The 23,341-nt window shown below is 48.5% G+C and overlaps 2 protein-coding genes across 2 annotated transcripts; one reads left to right on the forward strand and one right to left on the reverse strand.

Moving 5' to 3' along the window:
• Positions 1–16,477: 16,477 nt before the first annotated feature.
• On the reverse strand, positions 16,478–17,080 carry LOC113974559 (small basic protein 1-like). The gene is made up of 2 exons (XM_027697778.1): positions 17,023–17,080; positions 16,478–16,608 (listed from the first exon to the last, which is right to left on the reverse strand). Exons 1-2 carry the CDS (start codon positions 17,078–17,080, stop codon positions 16,478–16,480), a joined length of 189 nt encoding a protein of 62 aa, XP_027553579.1.
• A 4,301-nt stretch (positions 17,081–21,381) lies between these two features.
• On the forward strand, positions 21,382–22,954 carry LOC113974594 (cygnin-like). Its single transcript, XM_027697853.1, has 2 exons — positions 21,382–21,468; positions 22,821–22,954. The coding sequence occupies exons 1-2, from the start codon at positions 21,411–21,413 to the stop codon at positions 22,952–22,954; spliced, it is 192 nt and encodes a 63-aa protein (XP_027553654.1). The 5' UTR covers positions 21,382–21,410.
• The last annotated feature ends 387 nt before the right edge of the window (positions 22,955–23,341 follow it).

Below are 23,341 nucleotides of genomic sequence, written 5' to 3' on the forward strand. Positions count from 1 at the left end.
CTGTAAGATCAGAGGCAAAGCAGAGCTGCTGTTGTAGCACTGTGGCTTTTTTTCTTATAGATTCACAGAATCATTAAGGTTGGAAAAGCCCTTTAAGATCATTGAGTCTAAACCAGCACTAAACCATGTCCCGAGTGCCACATCCACATCCTTTTTGAATACTTCCAGAGATGGTGATTCCACAACTTCCCTGGGCAGCACATTCCAATGCCTGGCCACCCTTTCAGTGTGACTTTGCAGAGGGCATCAGCACAGGCAACAGACGGATATTTTGCTGAGGTTTTCAGGAAAAAGCAGGGTCAGAAAAGTGAAAATATCTGGGAATGGCCAGTCCCACAGATGGGGAGAGCCTTGTTCAACGCCATTGTGTCATGTCTGGCTGAGGTGGAGGCAGTTTTTCCCACAGCCCCTCATGGTGCTGGGCCTTGCATTCGGAGCTGGAAAGGGGTTGGAAACACCTCAGTGTTTTGGCTACTGCTGGGTGGTGCTCTCCTATCACCAGTGTTGTTCCTTCAACATTCTGCCCTCAGCAGAAGCTGGGGAGGGGAAGGATGTAGTGGATAAGGGTGATCTGCTGCTGGATGAAGGAAAGGCTGTGGATGTTGTCCCCCCAAGCTTTAGTACACTGTTTCCCAGAGCACTGCCCTGGAGAAACCAGCTGTTCATGGCTGTGGGAGTGTGCATTCTTTGCTCAGTTAAAACTTGGCTGCATGCTGGGCCCAGAGAGTGGTGGGGAATGGAGTTAAAACCAGCTGGGGGCCGGATACCAGCTGGGCTTGGTGTTGGGCCCAGTCCTATTTAATACTTTTATCAATAATCTGGACGAGGGGATCGAGGGTACCCTCAGTAAAATTGCAGATGACACCAAGCTGGATGGGAGTGCTGATCTGCTGGAGGGCAGGAAGGATCTGCAGAGGGTTCTGGACAGGCTGGATCCACAGGCTGAGGTCAGTGGTGTCAGGATCAACAAGGCCAAGTGCTGGGTCCTGCACTTGGGGCACAACAACCCTCTGCAGCTCCAGGCTGGGGACAGAGTGGCTGGAAAGATGGGAAAGGCCCTGGGGGTGCTGGTTGGCAGATATTTTGCTGTGGTTTTCAGGAAAAAGCAGGGTCAGAAAATTGAAAAGATCTGGGAATGGCTGAACATGAGCCAGGTGTGCCAAGGTGGGCAAGAAGGCCAAGGGCAGCCCTGCTGACTCACATCAAACTGAATGTGGTTGGTGATGTTACTGGAAAGAACATGTTTTGGAAAAAAATATGTGGATTTGTGTAGTGAAATGGAGGAAATGTCACCTGGAGGGAAGATGAGGAGCCAAGGCAGAGTGGGCATGTGGAAGGTTTATCCTGGGGAGTGATTCAGGTCGGGGGTGTCCAGCTCTGGGGTCACAGCACAGGAAGGACATGGAGATGTTGGAGCGAGTCCAGAGGAGGCCACCAAGGTGATCAGAGGGATGGAGCAGCTCTGCTGTGAGGAAAGGCTGAGAGAATTGGGGTTGTTCAGCCTGGAGAAGAGGAGGTTTTGGTGTGACCTAATTGCCCCTTCCAGTACATAAAGGGAACCAACAGGAGAGATGGAGAGAGACTATTTACAAGGGCTTGGAGTGACAGGACAAGGGGGAATGGCTTCAAACTCACAGACAGTAGGTTTAGATTGGATATCAGGAATAAATTCTTCCCTGTGAGGGTGATGAGGCCCTGGCACAGGTTACCCAGAGAAGCTGTGGCTGCCCCATCCCCAGAAGTGTTCAAGGCCCGGTTGGACAGGGCTTGGAGCAACCTGGGCTAGTGGAAGGTGTCCCTTCCTCTCGCAGGGGGTTGGAATGAGATGATCTTAAAGGTTCCTTCCAAGCTAAACCCATTCTATTATTATACTCCAGGTTTCTATAATGAAAGTTTAGTTACCAAAAGTGAGAGTAAATAAGAATAAAAGTGGTGATGTTTTCATTTCCTAGAGATCTTCTACTCATCACTGGATACTCTTCACCAGAGAAAATTTTCACCACGGCTTGTGAAGTTCAGAAGTTTTGATTGTGTTTACTCCTCTTTCTTTCTTTAATCCTTGGAGCTGCTGTGATCCTGAGCTACCCTAGGGTGCGCCCATACTCCAGTTTAAACAGTGCTCAGTGGTTGGCACAGCCTGGGAGCTGCCGTGTCCCAGGACAACCAGCCCCAGTTTCACAGATCCCAAGTGCAAATTCAGGACTTGCCATTGACCAAGGACCATTTCCAAGAGGTATTTTGGGTAGAACCACACTGTGTTGGAAGCTGGAAGCAGTTTAATGTCATGGTGACAGCCAAACCAGGCCATCCTTTTGCCATCTCCTTCCTGCACAACAGAAGACTCAGTTGACTCAGACATGCCAAGGACTTGGCTTCAAGTTTTCAAGTGCAAAGAGCCAGAGGAGAGGAGTCAGGAGATCCCAGATCCCTTTGCCATCTCACTGTCTGAGCCTTCACCTCCTTGTCTTTCCTCTCTGGGTTCAATGAACCAAGAGCAGTGGGAAAAGGAGTTCCTAAGGCACCACCAGCCACAGAAACAAATCACATGTTCTTGGAATAGAATAATTGAGTCATTACTATTGGAAAACACCTGTAAGATCATCAAGCCCAACTGTTAACCCACCACCATTGTGTTCACCATAAACCCCCACCCTCAAGTTCTACATCCACATGTGTTTTGAACATTTCCAGGGATGGGGACTACACCACTGCCCTGGGCAGCCTGTTCCAATGCCTGACAACCCTTTCATTGAAGAATATTTCTCCTGAGATCCAATCTAAATCTCCCCTGGCTCAAATTGAGGCTGTTCCCTCTCATCCTGTCCCCTGTTCCCTGGGAGCAGAGCCTGACCCCCCCTGCCCCCCCCTCCTGTCAGAGAGTTGTAGGAGCCAGAAGGTCCCCCCTGAGCCTCCTTTTCTCCAGGCTGAGCCCCTCCAGCTCCCTCAGCTGCTCCTGCTGCTCCAGACCCTTCCCCAGTTCTGTTCCCTTCCCTGACCACACTCCAGCCCCTCAATGTCTCTCTTGTCTGAGGGGCCCAGAGCTGCCCCCAGCACTGGAGGTGCCCCAGCAGTGCCAGCACAGGGATGGGCCCTGCCCTGGGGCTGTGACACATCAGGGCTGGTCCAAGCCAGGTGCCATTGGCCTCCTTGGCCAGCTGGAAGAGCTGGGTGAGGACTTTTATCTGATTGTATGAAAATTCTCAGTGTAAGGGTTTCACAGACAGCCTGTAGGTATCTGGCACCCTTGGCAGGTGAAAGGATACGATGGGATTGGGATGGGATGGGATAGTATGGGATGGGATAGGACAGGACAGTTCTTATTGCCTTTGTTTTCCTGTGAAGAAGTGCCCAACCTAATTTAATACAGGTGTAAGACAAGGGGTCCGGCTTAAAGCCAGCAAAGACAACCATTATTTAAGTTGCTGGATAATTTATCTGTAGTTTTAAAAAGTTGTCAAGGTACCCGCTTTGTACAACTGCATCCATTGTATCTGCCCTTCCTGGAGCACCTCAGTAGGAGCATCTCATAAATCCAATTAATCCCTTAGTCCATTACTGGTGCTGCACAGTAGAAATCCTCCATACCTAAAACTCTGACTTAGGCTGGACCAAGACTGTGTTCACTGCTAAGCATTTTGGGAAAGATTTGCAAAAACTGGTAATTTCAAGGTGACAAACAAGGGGAAATAAGCCCAGATTTATATCATGATAATGTACTTTACATTTCTTACTGCCATTCTTGAAAATATTTAATTTACTGGTACAGAGGCGTCTTGTGCAAATGGTACAGGGAGCACAAGAGGTCACTACATGTGCCAGGAAAAAGCTGGAAAGAAATAAGAATGATGGAAACATCTGCCTGGGGACAGATGGTTCTAGAATTTCTTGGATTAAAAAAAATAATATTTACATCAAAACTAGATCATTTCTGATTCAAAAATACAATGAAAATATGTTTTGTGAAGAAACATTAAAAGATCCTTCCCCTCCTCTGCTGGATTTTGTCCAGCTCTTCTCTTTCTCCTGTGAGGCTTCAGCCTCTCCCAGCAGTGGTTCCTTTTGTGTGTCTTTAGGCTCATCCAGACTCATCCTTTCTGCTCCTTGAGCTTTAACTGAAAGGAGGAAATTTTAGCTGTTGGTTTTGCATCCAGAAAAGATGAATCTTCATGCTGAGACAACATCAGCAAGGAGTGGTGGTGTTTGTTTGAATTCAGCTGGAATGAGGGATTCCCTGTTGAACACCTGTAGGAACAATCGCATTCAATACCTATAAAATAAACTCTACATCTTAAAAAAAACACCCATTTCCTTGCCAAAAACAAAACCAAAACCAACCAAAAAAAAAACACCCACTGCTAGAAGAGTAATGATTTATTTTCTTTCAAAACTCCAGTAAATGGAATTATTCCTTTTAAAAGGTTATGAATGGTCAATTGCAGGAATGAGCAGAGTTATTTTCTTGCAGTGGTCATGGGAAACACGAAAAAGAGAGAGTGAAAGGGAAAAAAACCAAAGACTGACGATGGGGGCTCCCAGGGCATCAACTTGTAGTGGCAAAGAGTTTGGGAGAGACATAAAAAAACAGAGAGGGAACAGAGAAATCTGGAAAAGGGGTAAACAAGTGACAAGTGAGAGACTGGGAAGAGCCTTTCTCCAGTTTACTCTTCAACAATCTGACCATGCAAAGTTTATGACCATTGGAGATGGTATTCAAAGTTATCCCACTGCATGGTGTTCCCACAAGAAGCCTCCTAACTTTGTCCTTCCAGGTCTCTCCATCCTCCCTGGCTTCCCAGCTGCTGTGTTATCTGGGTGGGCATGGAGGGAAACAAGAGAAAAGCAAAACAGCGTAGAAAATAGAATCCTGGAATCATTAAGGCTGGAAAAGCCCTCTAAGGTCAAGTCCAGCAATGCCAAGGCCACCACTAAACTACATCCACAAGCACCACATCTACTTGTTTTTTGAACATTTCCAGGGGTGATGATTCCCTCACTTCCATGGGCAGCCTCTTTCAGTGCTTGACCACCCTTCCAGTGCATATATTTTTCCTAATATCCCATCTAATGCTTATGCCTGGAGGCCAGCAGAGATCTTGCTGGGCTGGGAGCAAAGAAAAATGCTCACGAAAAACCCAAAGAGACATTTGTGCTTGGAGACGGACAGAGAAACCTGAGCAAACCCATCTCCAGAGAGGTGTTGTTTGCTTATCAACACGTGCAGTGTCACCCTGACCCGCTGGTCCCACTCACAAAGGCACCTGGCAGCCTGATCCATGCTCCAGTGGGCACGTGGGGACCATTCCTGTTCTCCAGATCCGGTTGTTGGGCACAACCAGTGCCAGCCACGGCTGCTGATGGCAGAGCTGCTCCCCAGGGGTGCAGGAATTCCATCTGGGAGCCCTTCTGATAAACTCTAGAACTGTCTGCAAGGCAGACAATGAACAATGGGGACAATGGACAATATCAGGGCATCAGATCCACAATGGTGAATAGTTTTAGGGTGTATCCATCCCTGACCAGTGCTCTGGCACCGAGGTTCCTCAAGGGTCTCTCTCACACGTGGTGCTCTACAACATTTTCATCATATTTGTTAGACTGAGTGTTTTTGTCTCAATTTCAAGTTGTTTTTTCTTTCCCAGTATTGATCATGGGCTAAAGGAAATGAAGGAAAAATGGTTCATGAACAGCAGTTAATAAATTTCCAGTTACCATGGTGATGATGGGAGAAGGACATCTCAGAAGGCTGTTCTGAGTCCTGAGCTATCCAGGGTCTTCATTAGAAAATTGCAAAATGGGATGAAGGTCGTCCTTACTGAATTTGCAAATAGCAGGATGAAAGGGACTGCAGCATTTTGTAGGACACTGGAGATTGGCTTTTCCTTTTTGCAAAAGATAGGACCAACTGGTGGAGAAGCTGGAATAACCAATATCTGGTAACACAAGGATTCTGCATGAGAGGTTTGGGGCTGCAATGGGCAGCAATGGTACAATGTCATCCTGTTCTGGAAAAGGCAGAAATCATTCCTTCTGACAAAATAACCAACAGCTTTCTCACGTGTCAGATACTTCAACTGATGTATTTATTATTCTGAATTAGACTTTCTGTTTAATGCTGAGGACACCATGTTTCCAGTTGAAGTGGAATAGCTGGAGAGAGCCCAGAGCCGAGATCTGGAAGAACTGGGATCATGATCATAGAATTATGGAATGGTTTTGGTTGGAAAGGACTCTAAAGATCATCTAGTTTTAAACCCCTGCCATGGGCAGGGACACTTTCCATTAGCCCAGGTTGCTCCAAGCCCCATCCAACCTGGCCTTGAACACTTCCAGGGATGGGGCAGCCACAGCTTCTCTGGGCAACCTGTGCCAGGGCCTCACCACCCTCACAGCCAAGAATTCCTTCCCAATATCCCATCTATCCCTGCCCTCTGACAGTGGGAAGCCATTTCCCCTTTCCTGTCCCTCCATCCCTTGTCCCAAGTCCCTCTCCAGCTCTCCTGGAGCCCCTTTAGGCACTGGAAGGGGCTCCAAGGTCTCCCTGGCACTTTCTCTTCTCCAGGTGAACACCCCCAGCATTCCCAGCCTGGTTCCAGAGCAGAGGGGCTCCAGCCTTTGGAGCACTTTTGTGGCCTCCTCTGGACCTCTGTGGTTGAATGCATTTTTGGTAACACACAATAAATCATCACAGTTGCATCTTTGTTGGTCACCTGAACAGCTCCCTAACCCACTTTATGGTCCCAAGGCCACTGCACATACCCTGGTAACATCCACAGCATTAAACTCTGTTCCACTCAAAGCAGGATGACCAGATCCCAGAAACATTGGAAATGATACCTGGACCTCAGAAAAGAGCATGGCCAGGGTTGTGCTAAAATGTACCAATGGGGACAGTGAGCTCACTGCACCAGGACAGTTAATTTATGAAGTCAGCCAAAGAAGACTAAACCATGCCATGGAATCATGGATCCTGGAATCATGGATCTTAGAATCATCCAGGTTTGGAAAAGCTCTCTAAGATCATCAAGTCCAAGCATTTCCCCAGCACTGCCAAGGCCACCACTAACCCCTGTCCCCAAGTGCCACATCCATATGTCTTTTAAATCCCTCCAGGGATGGGGACTCCACTACTTCCCTGAGCAGCCTGTTCCAATGCCTGACCACCCTTTCAGTGTAAAATTTTCCCAAATATCCAATCTAAACCTTCCTTGGTGCAGCTTGAGGCTGTTTCCTCTCATCATGACCATGGCACAGTGAGTTGCACCGTTATGGGCAATGGGAAAGAGGAATTCCTTGTTCAGTTCATCATTCTCTCATCTCCTTCTCTGTTATGAAGATGGAAAACCAAAGTTCTCTCTTTTTTAGGATACCTATAGTTCTGACACTGGTGTCACATATTCCCACTCACATATACTCATCTCCTTCTACAGTGGAAATTCCCAGTATAATTCCTATTTTTCTGCCTGAAAATTAGCCTACAGCTTTCACCATCCTTTGTACCTCTTCTTGTCCTGCTCTACCTGTGCAGGGACAGGGACACCACCAGCACGCACAGTTTGCAGCATGAAATACCCTCAAAATTGCTACAGGGACACCCCAATTTTCGTCAGTTCCCACTCCAGGAAATTCAAACACTCCGTTTTCCTTTCTGAATAACCTTCTGTCAGCTCCAGAACACCCCTGACAGCAGGGATCAGGCTATTTCCACCCTAGAAAATAAGCACACTCCAGACCCTGGAGCTGTCTGGAGGCTTTGGGAGGGAGAGGTGATGATACAAATGTCTGCAGGTGGTTGGCTTATCCAGGTTCCTGGGAAAAGGCTCTCGGCTGCAGGGCTCCTGCCCAATCAAGGAGGTGAGAGGGAACAACAGAACAGGCTACTTTGAATGTGGTGTTTGCTAAATTAACTTTTCAGTCATGGTTCCCAAGAAGGAATGGACATGGGGTCCTTCCCAAGCCATGGATGTTCACACCAGGGCCCCTCTCAGCACGTCCAGCCCTTGTGGGGACAGGTCTAGACAACACAAGCAGAGCAGTGAGTGCATCCTGGCCATGTCTCAGCCCTATTTCATGCAGCTGCATCCCTGCCAAAGGTTGAGAAAGGCCTGCAGCCCTTTGATATTGATCTTGTTTCCTGCGAGGTCCCTCTGCCCCAGCACATCTGTTCTATCTACTCCCCGTTCCCTCCTGTCACACCCCGTGGTTTTCCTTTGAATGGGGGATTGATCCCAGGCCTGGGGAGAGCAGAGCTCTGCCAACATGCCCAGGTGCACCCTCCAGGTGCAGGGTGGAGGGGGCAGTGGCTGTGCTGTGCAGTGACCCATGAGAGGCCCCATGAGCAGCAGGACCTCCCCCAGACCATCCTCTCTGCGCTATAAATATGAGGATCCTCAGCCTTGCCACTCACAGCATCCAGCTGAGGCTCTCTCCAGCTCCTTCTCCAGCCTTGCTGAGATCCCAGCTCAACTCCAGCCATGAGGTTCCTCTACCTTGTCTTCGCTGTCTTCCTCCTGGTCTCCTTGGCTGCCCCAGGTAAGAGGGTGGATTGCATCGGAAGGGAAGCTGGACAAGGGTGGGAAAACCAGGGTGAGGAGGGTCAGACTGGGCCATGGGCATCTTGGGCAAACATGGTCTGCATTGGCTTGAAAAGCTGTGATTTTGATGCCCACATAAACACGTCCTTTGGGTGTGCAGATGGGTGATGGTCTCCTGCAAATCTGAATCTGTGGTGCCTCCCCACCCAAACCACTCTGTCATTCTGTGATATGACTTGGTTACCCCAAGGCTGTCTCATATGGGGCTCTGTGTTCATACAAATGAGTCTTTAAAACAAAAATCACTTTTAAGTACTGTGAGAGGCACATTTAGGATATTTCAGACATTTTTGACACCTGGGTAAGTGAGCTGGGCCCTGGTGTAATTATTTTAATCATGGACTGCCAAGTGAGTGCTGGATGCCTTTCTCAGGGGCACCAGCCTTCTAGAGGTTTCCTCTGCTTGTATGATGCCACTTTTTGTGCCAAACTAGTTCTGACAACATCTCCAGGGTCCAGTTCCCTCACATTTTTAATGTGCAGTGCTGACAGAGGTCCCTTCAGTTCAGGTTCTCACCTCCCTCTTCAATGAATGAAAGGGAGATTTGGGGCTCAAAAGGGTTCCCATTGCAATGTCCATTCACTCTGGACATAATTTCCCAGGCATTTTGGGCCAACAGCTTCTCACCCTGGTGCCTGGCACTTGCTGAAGTCTTGCACAGAGGAGCATCTCTATCACCTTTGCTCTTGGGGGGTCCCTCATGAAGGAGATGGATCTGCTCTCCTTGGGAGCATCTATCTCAAACTGCACCTGTGTCATCCACTGGCTCTGTATCCACCAGCTGGGGGGAGAAGGTGCACAAAGAGCTGCTCAGTCTTGTGCCCTTCAAGATCCCTTCCTGCTTTAGGGCTGGGATTGGGCAGGAGCTGTGGAAACATGGAGGAACAGAGCAGGACCTCCCTACGAGCAGGGTCTCATCCTGCTGATGTCACCCAGCTTGGAGGGGATGGAAGGGCATGGAAATGGGGCACAGAGGCATCTCTTCTGACCCAACCACTCTCCCTCTGTCATCCTGCAGGCTATGGGAAGATAAGGAAGACCTGTGCTGACGTGGGGTACTGCTCCAAGCAATGTGCTGCCATGGACACCTGGTCCTTCTCTGCCGACTGCAGGAACTACTGCTGTGTCCCACCTGTCTGGAAGGGGAAATAGGAGCTGAACAGGAAGCACCTGAGGAAGAGGAGGCACCATGGCGGCTTTGGGGGCAGATTCTCAACTGTGTAACCCCATTGTCACCCTGTCCTCTCAATAATTAAAAAGAGAAAAAAGATGTTATTCCTTGTGTCCTCGTGATCCCATTTAAAGCATTAGGGCAGGTTCTCCAAGCCCAGCCCGAAAGGTCTATTAGAATCACATCTCACTGCTCTTTTTCCACAAATTTCTTAATGGAAGTGTTAAACAGATGGAGTTTGCCTCTCTGTTTCTCACAGTGAATTCAGGCAGTGCTGGATGAAAAAAGTGCTGGAATAACACCCTCCCGGGTGCCCCTTTCCCCACTGAGTCTCACAGCAAAACCTGAGGGGGCCTGGTTCACTCCTGAGACTCAAAAAATCAGGGCTGATCAGAGATCCTGATGGATTGATGGCAGACTATTTTTCCCATGGCTTGGTAATGAGTGGGAATGGATGGGTGCAGTATTTCACACTCTCTTCAGTATTTCACACTTCCTTCAGCATCTTCCAGAGACCTTCTTTAGAAGGATCTTTGGGAGAGCATCATTCCTGCCCTCTAATTCCCCAAGGCTTCTCATTTCAGAACACCTACAAGAGGGTCTGTTGGAGTCATTCACAGGGGTGTGCTGTGGGAATAGAGCAGCCCCAGCAGGGTCTATAAAGGGAATTTTTGCCTTTCCTGCTGCAATGATTATGTCCATCCTCACCATTCTCAGCCTGTGGAGTCAGCAGAGGTACCTTCCTTGTAGAAAACTGGGTCATTTTTTTTCCCTTTAATGATGCCCTGTTCCCTTTTCCTGTGTCCTCACAGTGGTTTCTGAGGGCTGGTAATGATCAGTTCTACTGAAATCTCGTGGCTTCTGAAGGTGCCCTTGGATTGTGGGGGAAAAAAAAGAGCCACAGGATTGGAGAAGAAAAACAAGGATTGTAAGAAGACACAAAGAAATAAACGGTGGAAGTCAAAAATGTAGATAGAGGGATCTAAAAGGGAGCATGAAGAGACCACCCAGTGATGAGCAGCAGGTGCTGCAGGGGTTCAAGGGGCTCCTGGAAATGTGATAAACCCCCACTGGCCAAGGGGCAGCTTCCACCTCCTTCCCCTCCAGTAAATACATTGGAAAAAACTGGCAACATTTCTGGTGACCTCTGTGGACTTTGGATGGGGAATGGATACATGGAAAGGTGAAGAGAAACACATAACCAAAAGTTCTGCAGCACATGAAAAAGGGGGCTGAAAACTGACAGTTTTGGTTTCCCACTTTTTTGGTTGTTCCTTAAAAAGAAACAATTTGGGGAATGTAGAGCATCTCTGACAGCAGCAGCTCTGACCTCCCAGTGATTCTGGTCTTGTCAAAACACCTTCTCACCAACTCTGGAAGAATTTTAGTCCTCCATGTTGTGGAATGAGGCCACTGTAAAAATTCTCTTCTAGGATGTTCGCTATGCCACTGATCCAGGCCTTGATTTGGGGTGTGTGAGCCCACATATTTTAGAAGTCTGGAATCATCCACTTGTCTTGGTAGCCTGAAGTCATTGCAGAAATTTCAGCAGAGGGACCTTCCTCAGTCATCACCTGTATTTGCCTTCAAATACACTTTATTTGACCACTGAATTTAGTAAGAAGGTAAAACAATATGTTAAAAACAAAAAGAAAAAAAAAAGCAAAAAGACCTTGAGGTTCATGGGGGTGCAGACAAATCTGAAAAAGAAACCATATTTTTAAGTGAGAACGCAGAGATGTTCTCATATTTATAGACTGAATAGGCTCACAGAGTCATTAAGGTTGGAAAAGCCCTCTGAGACCATCGAGTCCAACCATCTCCCAGCACTGCCAAGGCCACCCCTAACCCATGTCCCCAAGGGCCACATCTACACAGCTTTTAAATCCCTCTAGGGATGGGGACTCCACCCCTGCCCTGAGCAGCTTTGCCAGGGCTGGACAACCTTCCAGTGAAGAAATTTTCCCTAATATCCAACCTAAACCTCCCCTGGCACAACTTGAGGCTGTTTCCTCCTGTCCTGTCACTTGTTCCCTGGAAGAAGAGACTGACCCCACCGGGCTCCACCCTCCTGTCAGGGAGTTGGAGAGAGCAATAGAACAGGAGTGGAATCATGATCTGATCCTCAGTTGCTGTGGTTTTTCAGCTAAAACCACATCACTTTAATGCTGTCTTTTATTCACCCCTCTCATGTCAAGCTTTCATCCACGTCTTGAAAGGAAAGGTATTTGGGGAAAAAAAAAACCCTCTTTGTCTTTCCTATCTGACACATAGAAATGATCACAGAATCACAGAATAGCCTCAGCTGGAAGGGACCCACAAGGACCATCGACTCCAACTCCTGGCCCTGCACAGGACAACCCCAAAAATCAGACCTCTTGCCTGAGATCACTGTCTATTTATGGGGAGTATCAATTAAAACAGCACCATAAACTGTAGCTCCAAAATAAAGGGTATTTTTCTGAGCCCTGTTTCTGGAAGCTACAATGGGATACAGGTTACCCAGGGAAGTTGTGGGCTTTCCATCCCTGGAAGTGTCCAAGGCCAGGTTGGACGGGGCTTGAAGCAACCTGGTCCAGTGGAAGGTGTCCCTGCCCATTGCAGGGGGTTGGAACTGAGCTTTGAGGTCCCTTCCAACCCAAACCGTTCTATGATTCCATGATAACAGTTTGGATCTTGGCTGTAAGTTTGGGGTTTTTTCCTGCTGTTTTCCTCTATACCTTATTTTCAGTGAAATAAGACTTTGACAGAAACATTTTAAAAGAATCAAGCCACACAGAGCGGTAAAAACCCCACTTTGCCCACAAATCTGGAGTTACCAGATTGCCTGGTGCTATGCATTTTAAAGATCTGTCTTTTCTTGCAGTGACAGTCAGTGCATCTGCCCTGGAAGAGGGAGGAATGCCAGGCAGGATGAGAATGTCTGGCCCAATGATTCCTGTTAATTTGCCCATCTGCTTCCCTGTCACTTGTACCCACGTGTCACCACAGTCAGGGATCAGGGAAGAGCCTGCACTGCCTCTTTTTTTGCATCGAAGCCTTTCTGGTTGAGTGCAATTCGTATAAATAACAAAGAAATGACCCATCAGGGCTTTTTGTGGTTGATGCGTCCCCCGATAAGGGGGAGGCTGAGGCTCACCAGGGCTCAGGTTTCACTCTCTGAGTGGCACTACAACTCTCCAGCTCTTCCCTCTTCTTTCACAGAGATATTCACTGTCATTAAAAGGAGGTAAACACATGGGAAAACACCAAAAATAAAAAAAGACCAAAATATCTGGCTGAAATTCCCAAGATTTATCAAGCAACACAGTGCAATGATGGTTCTCCCTGTTCTCTCTTCCTCCTGCATTCCCAGTCTCTACCTGGCAATCAAGTAACCAACATAGAACCATTCATTTGACACACAAAATTAGGGTTTTTTTTTCTTTGTGTGTCTGATCTGCACTGAATTTCATCAGCTACATTAGGACTCAGACCCTCAAACCAGCAAGGTCCTTCCACAGCCCTCCCCTTTATTACCCTCAACAAGTCAGTCCAGTAAGAAGTTTTGCCACCTTTCCATTCAACCCCCTTTCTGGATCTTTTATGCCCAAATTTACTGCTGTATTTCCAACAGTGACCCCCACAGTGTTCCCCATGACCTCCCTCTCCTGCATCTCAGCCTAATAATGCTGCTCCCTGTCTTTTGAATTTCAGTCTCCCTAGTCTGCTGCCTCCTTCTGGGAACTCTAGTAGGTTTTAGGACAGGATTTTCCTGTTTTTTTCCCCATGTGATTATATTTAAACTGGTATAATCCTGGTTTGTAATCCCACAGGACCCTTTAAGATGTTTTTTTCCCCACAAAACCAGCATCTCCCATCTTTGCACAGTAAAATTTTCTTAAGCAATAGATCACAAAATCATGGAATGGTTTGGGTGGGAAGAACCTTAATGATCATTAATTCCAACCCCCTGCCATGGGCAGGGACACCTTCCACTAGACCAGTTACTCCAACCTGGCCTTGGGCACTTCCAGGAATGGGGCAGCCAAAGCTTCTCTGGACAAGCTTTGTCAGGGCCTCAACACCCTCACAGCCAACAATTCCTTCCCAATATCCCATCTAACCCTGCCCTCTGGCAGTGGGAAGCCATTCCCCCTTATCCTGTCCCTCCAGGCCCTTGTCCAAAGTCCCTCTCCAGCTCTTTAGGAGCCCATTTAGGCACTGGAAGGGGCTCTCAGGTCTCCCTGGAGCCCTCTCTTCTCCAGGCTGAAGAGATCCATAAACTGCACCTAGAAGGGTAGCATTTCATCCTTGAATTCCCTTCAGACTATTTTTGAGGAAAAAAATCTGGGTGCTGGTGATTTTTTGTTGCTTATTTCTTCTCTTCCACCCCCTTTACATTTAAAACAAGTCCCTCAATGAGTCCCTACAAAGGAGAGTTCAGCACCAAGACCTCCCTCCTCTCTTGCAAGGTGAACACAGCTGCAAAAATTTCACTCAGCTTCTGTGGAGTGGCCTGAGCTTTTATTAGTTTTCTTGCTCTGACCACACTCTTTGTCAGGCTTCATGTTCCTGATGTGTTTGGAATAAGAAAAAAGACTTATTATGAGAAGGTTTCCCTGCCTTTTGCAAGCTCTTCCTGCAATTCTCTGCTGAGCTGCCTTATTGTGTTTTACACTTTGTCAGGCCCAGTTTATTATCTTTTCTATTTTCCGCGTTTGGACACAATTTCAGCTTTTCCTTTCTAACAACCTCCCCCATCCCACTGTTCTGCTGTGACCTTTTCCTTTTGCTCTTTCTCAGGGCATTTTTAACAGCTGTCATACATTTTCCCTGAGTCTCCATCACAGTGGCCTTAAACAGCTCCCTCAGTGCTTGCAAAGAATCTATTTGCAAGCATTCAACTCTTTTAGCTGTACATTTTGTCCTCTTTTTAACAATTTCCCTGTTTTTACATAACTTCCTTATTGAGATTAAGTGCAAAAGTAGTGGCCTTTCCATCCCCTGTTGCTCCTGCAAAGATGTGGAGTGTAAGTACAGTGGGATCTGTGCTGTACAGTGGTTTTCCCAGTGGACAACTTTAATCCAAGCCCAGTAGCTGCTGTTTTCTCCTTGTAAACACATGAAACCCCTGTAATCCAGTCATTTATCAGTACTGGCTCTGTAAGGTATAAATATTCAGCTATTTCTCCTATAAAAGGTGCTTTCCAGGATACAAATCTTCTTCTTGGCATAGCCAGAATTTATAATATTACGGAATCATGGAATGGTTTGAGTTGAAATGGAGCTTTAAAGCTCATCTCATTTCAACCCCCCTGCCATGGGCAGGGATTCCTTACACTAGACCAGGTTGCTCCAGCTACTGGTTTTGGACACTTTTTTAGCTGCAGACACATTTTGAAGAGGCAGCAGAGTGAGAGACACCACTTCAAAACCCCATTTTGCAGTTCATTCACTTCCACGTGGCTTTTCTTTTCACTCCTACAATTCTGATTTTTTTCTTGGTGAAAAATGGTAAAGAAACAGCAAAGGAGGTTTTTATTTTACTCAGCATTTCCTTGTGCAATTTTTAACCAATCTTTCAACCTTGTGTGTCTGTGAAGTGTCACCAACACATGGTTTGTTTTGGGGAATTTTCCTTCTTTCCTATCCTGTTGTCTGGGATCAGGTGAATCTTGACCACAGCCTGTGGCTCTTGATGGGCCATCCTGTATCAAATGTGATATTTTCCTGCTGCCCAGCCCTGAAAAGTGGATGTTAATCCCCTCACACTCCTTATCCCACAGTATGCACCCAGTTTACTCTTCTCTTGCAGCTCCTTCCATCCTACTGATGTCAGTATAAAGATTTTCCTGGGTTTTCACAGCCCCATGGATGGAAGCTCACTCTGTTTCCTGGAGGGTTTCAGACAAACAGGGCTGCTTTCTGTCCCATGACCCTTTTTCACACAAACATCTCACCCTCCAGTGTTGCTCCAGAGGTTTGTCTGGCTGCCCTTTGTGGGGTTCTCTGAGCCACCCCACTCCAGATCATTCCATGTCCCCTGCAGAACACCTGGAGTGAAAGGTGTATCCCACAGTGGGGTGGGTGGGGAAGGGGCCACTGCAGAAATCCTCATCTGTTCTTCCATTATTGATGACTCCCAATGGAATAATCTGGTCACAGGCTATGCTGAGAAGTCATTTGATCAGTACAAGGGTGTCCAGGACAACCACAGTTGTCTACACTGAGTGTCTACACTGGGATGAGGATTGGCACCCCAGGAGTGGGATTTTGGGGTGCAATGGAAAGGTGGTGGTTGTTTATCTCCACTTTCTATCCCCCATGGGACTGAGAACCCCAGTGCAGAGGCTGAATGGGACTGAAGGGGCCTTGGAGGGGCTAAAATTAACTGGGATTCAACTTGTGGAGGAGGGAGGCACACATCAGGCAGCAGCCTCTGCCAGCCTTTGCCACCACTGTGCTTTGAAGCAATGGGAAAATCCCAAAGCCTTTGCTTTTCCCATGTGTCACTTTGGTGTCAGGGCTCAGAAATGCCTGAGGCTGTCAGGGCTGTGTTGTAATTATGGTCTGAGGAGTTTTGGCTGCCAACCTCTCCCTCCCAGGAGGCAAATGACCCACACAGCACACAGAAATCTTATCTGCCCGTCTTTACTTCAAAGCAGTCTCGGTCACACCATGAGCACAGCACCTGGGAGCTTCACCCCGAGTGCTGATCTTCCTCCTTCCCAATCATTTTCCCTTTTTGGGTGAGGGGATGCAGCAGTACATCTTCCCACAGGAGGGGCTGAAGGTCCACTCGTCGGTTTTGCCACACAAGTAGGAGCAGTACCCGTCACAGGAGCTCTTGGACTGTCCCTGCCCTGCAGGGGGACAGAGACAGAGATGGGTTATGAGGGGAAATTCATCTCCTTGTTGGCTCCCAGGTGGCACTGAGGCACCAGGAATCTTTGGTTTTAGACTCACATAGAATAGGACACGTCTTCTGACCCCACTGAGCTGGGGGACCATTGGGCACTTAAAAACCATTCCTCCATGCATGAGTGGGAGAGATGGCATTTGCAGTGTGGCATTCATGTCATCCCAAACCCAAAGATATGCGGGATAAGTCATCAGCCAGAGCTTCCTGCAGGTACCTGATCCCCACTGCCAAAGCTGAGTGAGATGAACCACCTCCCTCACCCCCCTGGCACAGAGGCTGGAGAGGAGACAGCCACCTGTACCCACAGCCTCCAGGGTCACCCCACTTTCTGCACCTCCACGAGTGCCTCTCTTACCTGGGGTGGCCAAGGAAAAAAGCAGGAGCACAGCAAAGAGCAGGCAGAGCACCCTCATGGCTGGAGGCCAGGGGAGATCCTGGGAGTGTGTCTGAGGTGGCCGGGGTGGGGGACCTGGGAGGCCCCGGGTTTTATAGCGGCACTCCTGCCACAAGTGGTGTGGTGAGAGGAGAAACTGGAGCAAACCCCTCTCCAAAGAGGTGTTGTTTGTTTGCTGGTGTGTTCAGTGTCACCCCGACCTGCTGGTCCCACTCACAAAGGCACCTGGCAGCAGGTCCGTGCTCCAGGGGGCATGTGGGGACCATTCCCTGCTCCAGATCCGGCTACTGAGATGTGGCTGCCAGAACACATGGAGCCACCAGGAAGCAGAGCTTCTGCCCAGGGCTGCAGGAATTCAGTCTGTGAGTCTTTCTGATAAGCTCTGGACACTGTCTGATAATCTCTGCAAGGCATAGACACAATGGACAATACCAAGGTATCAGATCCATCAGGGTGCATCCAACCCTGACCAGTGCACTGGCAGTGAGGCTCAGAGAATCACAGAACAGAATCCCAGCATGGTTTGGGATGGAAAGGACCTTAAACTCCATCTTGTTTCAGGGACACCTTTCACTAGACCAGGTTGGTCAAAGGTCCATCCAACCTGGCCTTGAACACTTCCAGGGATCCAGGGGCAGCCACAGCTTCTCTGGGCAACCTGTGCCAGGGCCTCACCACCCTCACAGACAACAATTCCTTCCTAATATCCCACCCAATCCTTAAGCTTAACATCAGCTTAAGGCCATTCCTCCTTGTCCTGTCACTCTATGCTTTTGTGAAAAGTCCCTCTCCAGCCTTCTTGTAAGGCCCCTTTAGGCACTGGAAGGGGCTGCAAGGGCTCCCTGGAGCCTTCTCTTCTCCAGGTGAACATCCCCAGCTCTCCCAGCCTGGCTCCAGAGCAGAGGAGCTCCAGCCCTCAGAGCAGCTCCGGGGCCTCCTCTGGACTCGCTCCAGCAGCTCCACATCCTTGTGCTGTTGTTCCCCAGGGCTGGAGGCAGCTCTGCAGGTGGGGTCTCAGTTGAGGGGTTAGAGGGGCAGAATCCCCCCCTCCTGAGCCCAGGACATGGGGGGTTTCTGGGCTGGGAGTGCCCATGGCCGGGGTAGGTCCAGTCTCTCACCCACCAGCACCCAAAGTCCTTCTCCCCAGGGCTGCTCCATCTGTTCATTCCCAGGCTGTGCTGGTACCAGGGGTGCCCCAACCCAGGGGTAGGACCAGCACTTGGCCTGATTTTCATCCCATTGATGTGCCCCAAGACCAATTTGAGTATTTTGCCCGAAATCTTTCAAAAAGGGACGGTGAAGCTGATTAAAAGGGATGTGGGCAAATATGTAAATGAAGCCAAGGTAATGAATTGCCACACCACATCTGATCAGAAATCTGTCGTGATTCCAGTGCTATCCTTCCTAATAATTTTCATGGCTGTCTAATAAGAATGCTTAAAAAATTCAAAAATGAAAAGCTGAAAAGGACTGCAAAGCATTAGAGGACAGGATTAGCATTCCAGTGGATCTTCTCATGCTAAAAAGATAATGAAAAAAATATAATTAAGTAATAGGGAAAGCTACCTTGTCTGTACAGACAAGGATAACGAGCTGGAGAATACAGAACACGGAGTTTCTGCAGGGAAACTTTGTGTTGCAGTAGATCACAGGTAGGCACCGAAGAGCAATGTCAAGGTGTCGGGAAACCAGCACCAATTGTCCTACAAGTACAAACAAAAGCTAAGTTTGGAAAACACAGGACGTACCCACGCAGGGCACAGCCCTTGGAAAGCACATCCATCCATCCATCCACGTGCTTCAGGAAAGCAGGGAAGGGGCTCAAAGGAGCTCAGAAAATGGCAAGAGGTCAAGAAGTGTGACCACCCCCCTGTGCTGGCACTGCTGGGGCACCTCCAGTGCTGGGGGCAGTTCTGGGCCCCTCAGACAAGAGAGACATTGAGGGGCTGGAGCATGTCCAGGGAAGGGAACGGAGCTGGGGAAGGGGCTGGAGCACCAGGAGAGGCTGAGGGAGCTGGGGGGGCTCAGCCTGGAGAAAAGGAGGCTCAGGGGGGACCTTTTGGCTCTCTGCAACTCCCTGACAGGAGGGGGGAGTTGGGGGGGTCTGCTCTGCTCCCAGGGAACAAGGGACAAGAGGAAATGGCCTCAAGTGGCACCAGGGGATATTTATTCACCCAATTGGTGTTCAGGCATTGGAACAGGCTGCCCAGGGAAGTGGTGGAGTCCCCATCCCTGCAGGGATTTAAAAGCCATGTGGATGTGGCACTTGGGGACAGGGGTTAGTGGTGGCCTTGGCAGTGCTGGGTTAATTGTTGGACTTGATCTTAGAGATGTTTTCCAACCTAAACAATTCTGTGATTTTATGATTAAGATGTGACCTGCCAGAAGAGACTGAATCAAGTGGAATAACAATGATCAGAAAAGAGAATACATAGAAAGCACGGCAGTCCTTAAATCCTGATGATGTGATACACTGGATAGGTATGGTCTGCTCTTGGTGGCCAGGATGAGGAGTCAGTGACCAGGCACAGCAGAAAGTCCTCACCTGAGCTATAGGAAAGCCTTTGTACTGACAGGAATGTAGAGCAGAAAGGACTGAACAGGGGGAGCGTGGAAACCATTGCTGAAAAAAAATGACAAACAGCCAAGAGCAACAGCTAGAAATTGTGGTGGTGAAGTAGAGGAGGTGCACAGCCCCCTCACCTTCACTTTTCCTCAGTTTCTGCACACAGTTAGATCACAGAGAGGAACATAAAGCTGAGCCAAGCCCCAGTGAAGAGCCTGGTGCAGGCAGAAGTGGGTGCCTGGGAAGGAATCCAAGATCCTGTGTTCTCACTCAGTAAAACTCCCCACCCTCCAGCAACATGAAATTTGTAGACTTCCTCAAGAAGTTTTTATACCTTATTTTTAAATTTGCACCTGCTGCATTAATTTACAAATTGCTTTCTCAATACATTTGTCCTTTCAATACATTTTAACTGCTTGAATTTCTTGTTCAAGTTCCATGTTTCAGCTGTGCTCAGTGTGAAAGAGGACAGTTTGGTTACCTTTTTGATAAATGCATGATTTGCCTTTGTATCCCACCTATTTCTTGGGTTATAAAAATTGAAGAACTGTCGCTCTATCCTCCTTAGGCCTCTGAAATTTTTACAGCTTGTAATACACCTCCTTTAAGTGTTCCCCCCTGAGCTGACAAGTGCCAATATACTTAATTTTATGAACACAAGTCCCCAGCTCTGCCACCTTTCTTTTAACCTCTTCTTTCCCTACCAGGGCCACCAGAGATGGGGAGATGAGCAGAGCACACACCACTGTGACACCCCACAGACTGATGCAGGACTCCCAAACCCCCTTCCTAACTGGCTTTAGGTAATTCAGACCCACCATTTGTACAGAGATTATCTATTTTTCCAAATTCTCAACCTTAAACTGACACTGACTGAGGGTTTGATGTTTTGCTGTCATGTTACTCAGTGTTTTAAGATTCATCTGCTGCCCTTTGCAGATTTAAGTTCAAGGATATTGAGGAATTCTGTACCAGCAGCAGCTTCTTGTCCCTTCACCGGTTGCCTCTGTTTTCCTGGCTGTTTCTCAAGCCATTAAACAGCCCAGTGAACTGGGGTTGGAAAAGCTCTTGTTTGAAACCTCAGGACTGTCTGGAGGGTTTGTGAGGAAAAGATGATGATCAAAGTGTCTCCAAGGCTCATCCAGGCTCCTGGGAGCTGTCAGCCCCAGCGCTCCAGCCCATCCGTCAGAGGGGCGAGAGGGGGCAGCCAAAGAGACTTCACTGAATGTGGTGTTTGATGAATTTATCAGGGACATTTGTCAGAGATGGCTCAGAGATGGGAACGTGGGTCCTTTCCAATCAGTCCCACATGGTGATCAGCCTGGACAATGGAGGGAGAGTTATCAGTGCATCGTGTCCCTGTTGCATCCCACTGCATCCCTGCCAGAGGCTGGGAAAGGCCTGGAACCCCGTGATACTGATCTTGTTCTCCCTCCATCGCTGCACCCACAGATCTGCATCGGGTCCCTCTGACCCATCCTAAGGTCTCTGCTATTGACACCCCTATTCCTTTGTGTTCCAAAGAGTCCTGAAATCCTATCTGATATTGGGCAATCACCTGTGGGGGGAGGAGGTGGCTGCCAGCACACAGGGAATTCTCTGGTGCCATCACTGCACGTCCAGCCCCAAACAGCACTTGGATGAATTCCCATCTCCCCAGCATCCCCAGGGAAAGGCTCTATAAAAACCAGGAGCTGCAGCCTCCCTGTACATCACCTCCTCCCTCTGAGGTCTCCAACCCTCCTCTCTCCAGCCTTGCTGAGATCCCAGCTCAACTGCAGCCATGAAATTCCTGTACCTTGTCTTCGCTGTTTTCCTCCTGGTCTCCCTGGCCACTCCAGGTAAGAAGGACTGAGATGAGCTTTATATGTTCTTTGTGATTCTTCTAAAATAACTCTAGCTCTTGCAAATATAGTTCCTACCCTCTGAGGTGGCTGCTGTAACCTGGCCAGGTACTTTAATGACTTCTTTCAAGGGATGATAAAATGAGAACTACCCTCAGAGGGATTTGTATAGAAATAATCTGTGAAATTTCAGGGAAATTGAGGTTAAAAACTTCAGTATCCAGTTTGGGAGGGAGCCCAGGCCAGACCATTCCAAACAAGAGTCTGGATGTGGCCACTTCTCCTGGGGGCTCAGAGAATTCCATAGTGCCAGGGGGGCTCTTCTGGGCAACTCAGTTTCTGTGTCAGGGCTCAGTCCAGGATTTGTTTAATGGCTTTAAGCTGAAAGAGGGTAGATTTAGTTGGGATATTGGAAGGAGTTGTCGGCTGTGAGGGTGGTGAGGCCCTGGCACAGGTTGCCCAGAGAAGCTGTGGCTGTCCCATCCCTGGAAGTGTCCAAGGCCAGGTTGGACAGGGCTTGGAGCAGCCTGGGTTAGTGGAAGGTGTCCCTGCCTGTGGCAGGTGGTTGGAATGAGATGAGCTTTAAGGTCTCTTCCAATCCAAACCATTCCATGATTCTGTGACTCTATGTTTTATTTACTGATGTGCCATAGCTCTTGCTGCTAATCCCTGTTTCTGAGATTCTGAGGCTTTCAGGTCCCTGTACAGGAGACAAGAGAGGATTTGGGGCTGACATCTCCCAAACAGGCATTAGAACCCCCCTTCAGAGTTCAATTCTCACCCACCTGGGCCAAACCTTTCCCTTGACCCACTTTTAACCTTTTAACAGTGAATATTTGGTGCAAAGCTGCTGTGGGGCCAACTTTAAGCCCTTTGCAGCATCCTTGGTGTGGCTTTTGCTGCTTTGCTCCGAGAACACTGATCCTTTAAGGGGAGGCACAGGACAAGGGAAAACGAATGTGCACAGAAAAACATCTTTATGAACTTTGCTTTTAGGGTGTCTCTCACGAGGAGATTGAATCTACTCTCCTCCAGAGCATCTCTTTCCCAAACTGCCCTTGTTAGGTGAGGGGAGGGAGGTATTCAGGGAGCTGCTCTGGCTTGTGCCCTTCAAGGTCCCTTCCAGCTTTGGGTCTGGAAATGTGGAAATGTGGGGGGCAACAGAGCAGGACCTCCCTACAAACAGGGTCTCATCCTGCTGACCACTGTCACCCACCTTGGAGGAGATGGGAGGGCACGGAAATGGGGCACAGATGCCACATTTACACCTGGATGAGATGGAGGGCATGGAAATAGGGGCACAGAGGCACCTCTCCTGACCCAACCACTCTCTCTCTGTCATCCTGCAGGCTATGGGAAGGTCCTGAAGACCTGTGCCAACCTGGGGTACTGCTCCAACCAGTGCTCCAAGGTGGACACCTGGTCCTACTCCGCTGACTGCAAGAACTACTGCTGCATCCCACCTGTCTGGAAGGGGAAATAGGAGCTGAACAGGAAGCACCTGAAGAAGAGGAGGCACCATGGCAGCTTTGGGGGCATATTCTCAACTGTGTAACCCCATTGTCACCCCCTCCTCTCAATAATTAAAAAGAGAAAAAAAGGAGATATAACTCAGGTGTGTGTGGTGTGGTTACTGGTGTTCCCGTGATCCCACGTAAAGCATTAAAACAGATTTTCCAAGCCCAGCCCAAAGGCTCATCAGCACCAAAAAAATCCTGAACATCCACTGACAAAGAGCAGCAGAGCTGCCAGTGGCCTGAAAGGGTGGGAATTTGGGAAAAAGGGGTATTTTCCCCAGGATCATTTTCCTTCTTGCCTTCTCCATTAACACAACCCTTTGGAGACAACAGGGAATCTTTAAGCTCCTTTC

Source organism: Neopelma chrysocephalum, unplaced genomic scaffold (genome assembly GCF_003984885.1).
Source record: "Neopelma chrysocephalum unplaced genomic scaffold, ASM398488v2 Primary Assembly neopelma1_123, whole genome shotgun sequence".
In the NCBI taxonomy this organism is placed as follows: domain Eukaryota; kingdom Metazoa; phylum Chordata; class Aves; order Passeriformes; family Pipridae; genus Neopelma; species Neopelma chrysocephalum.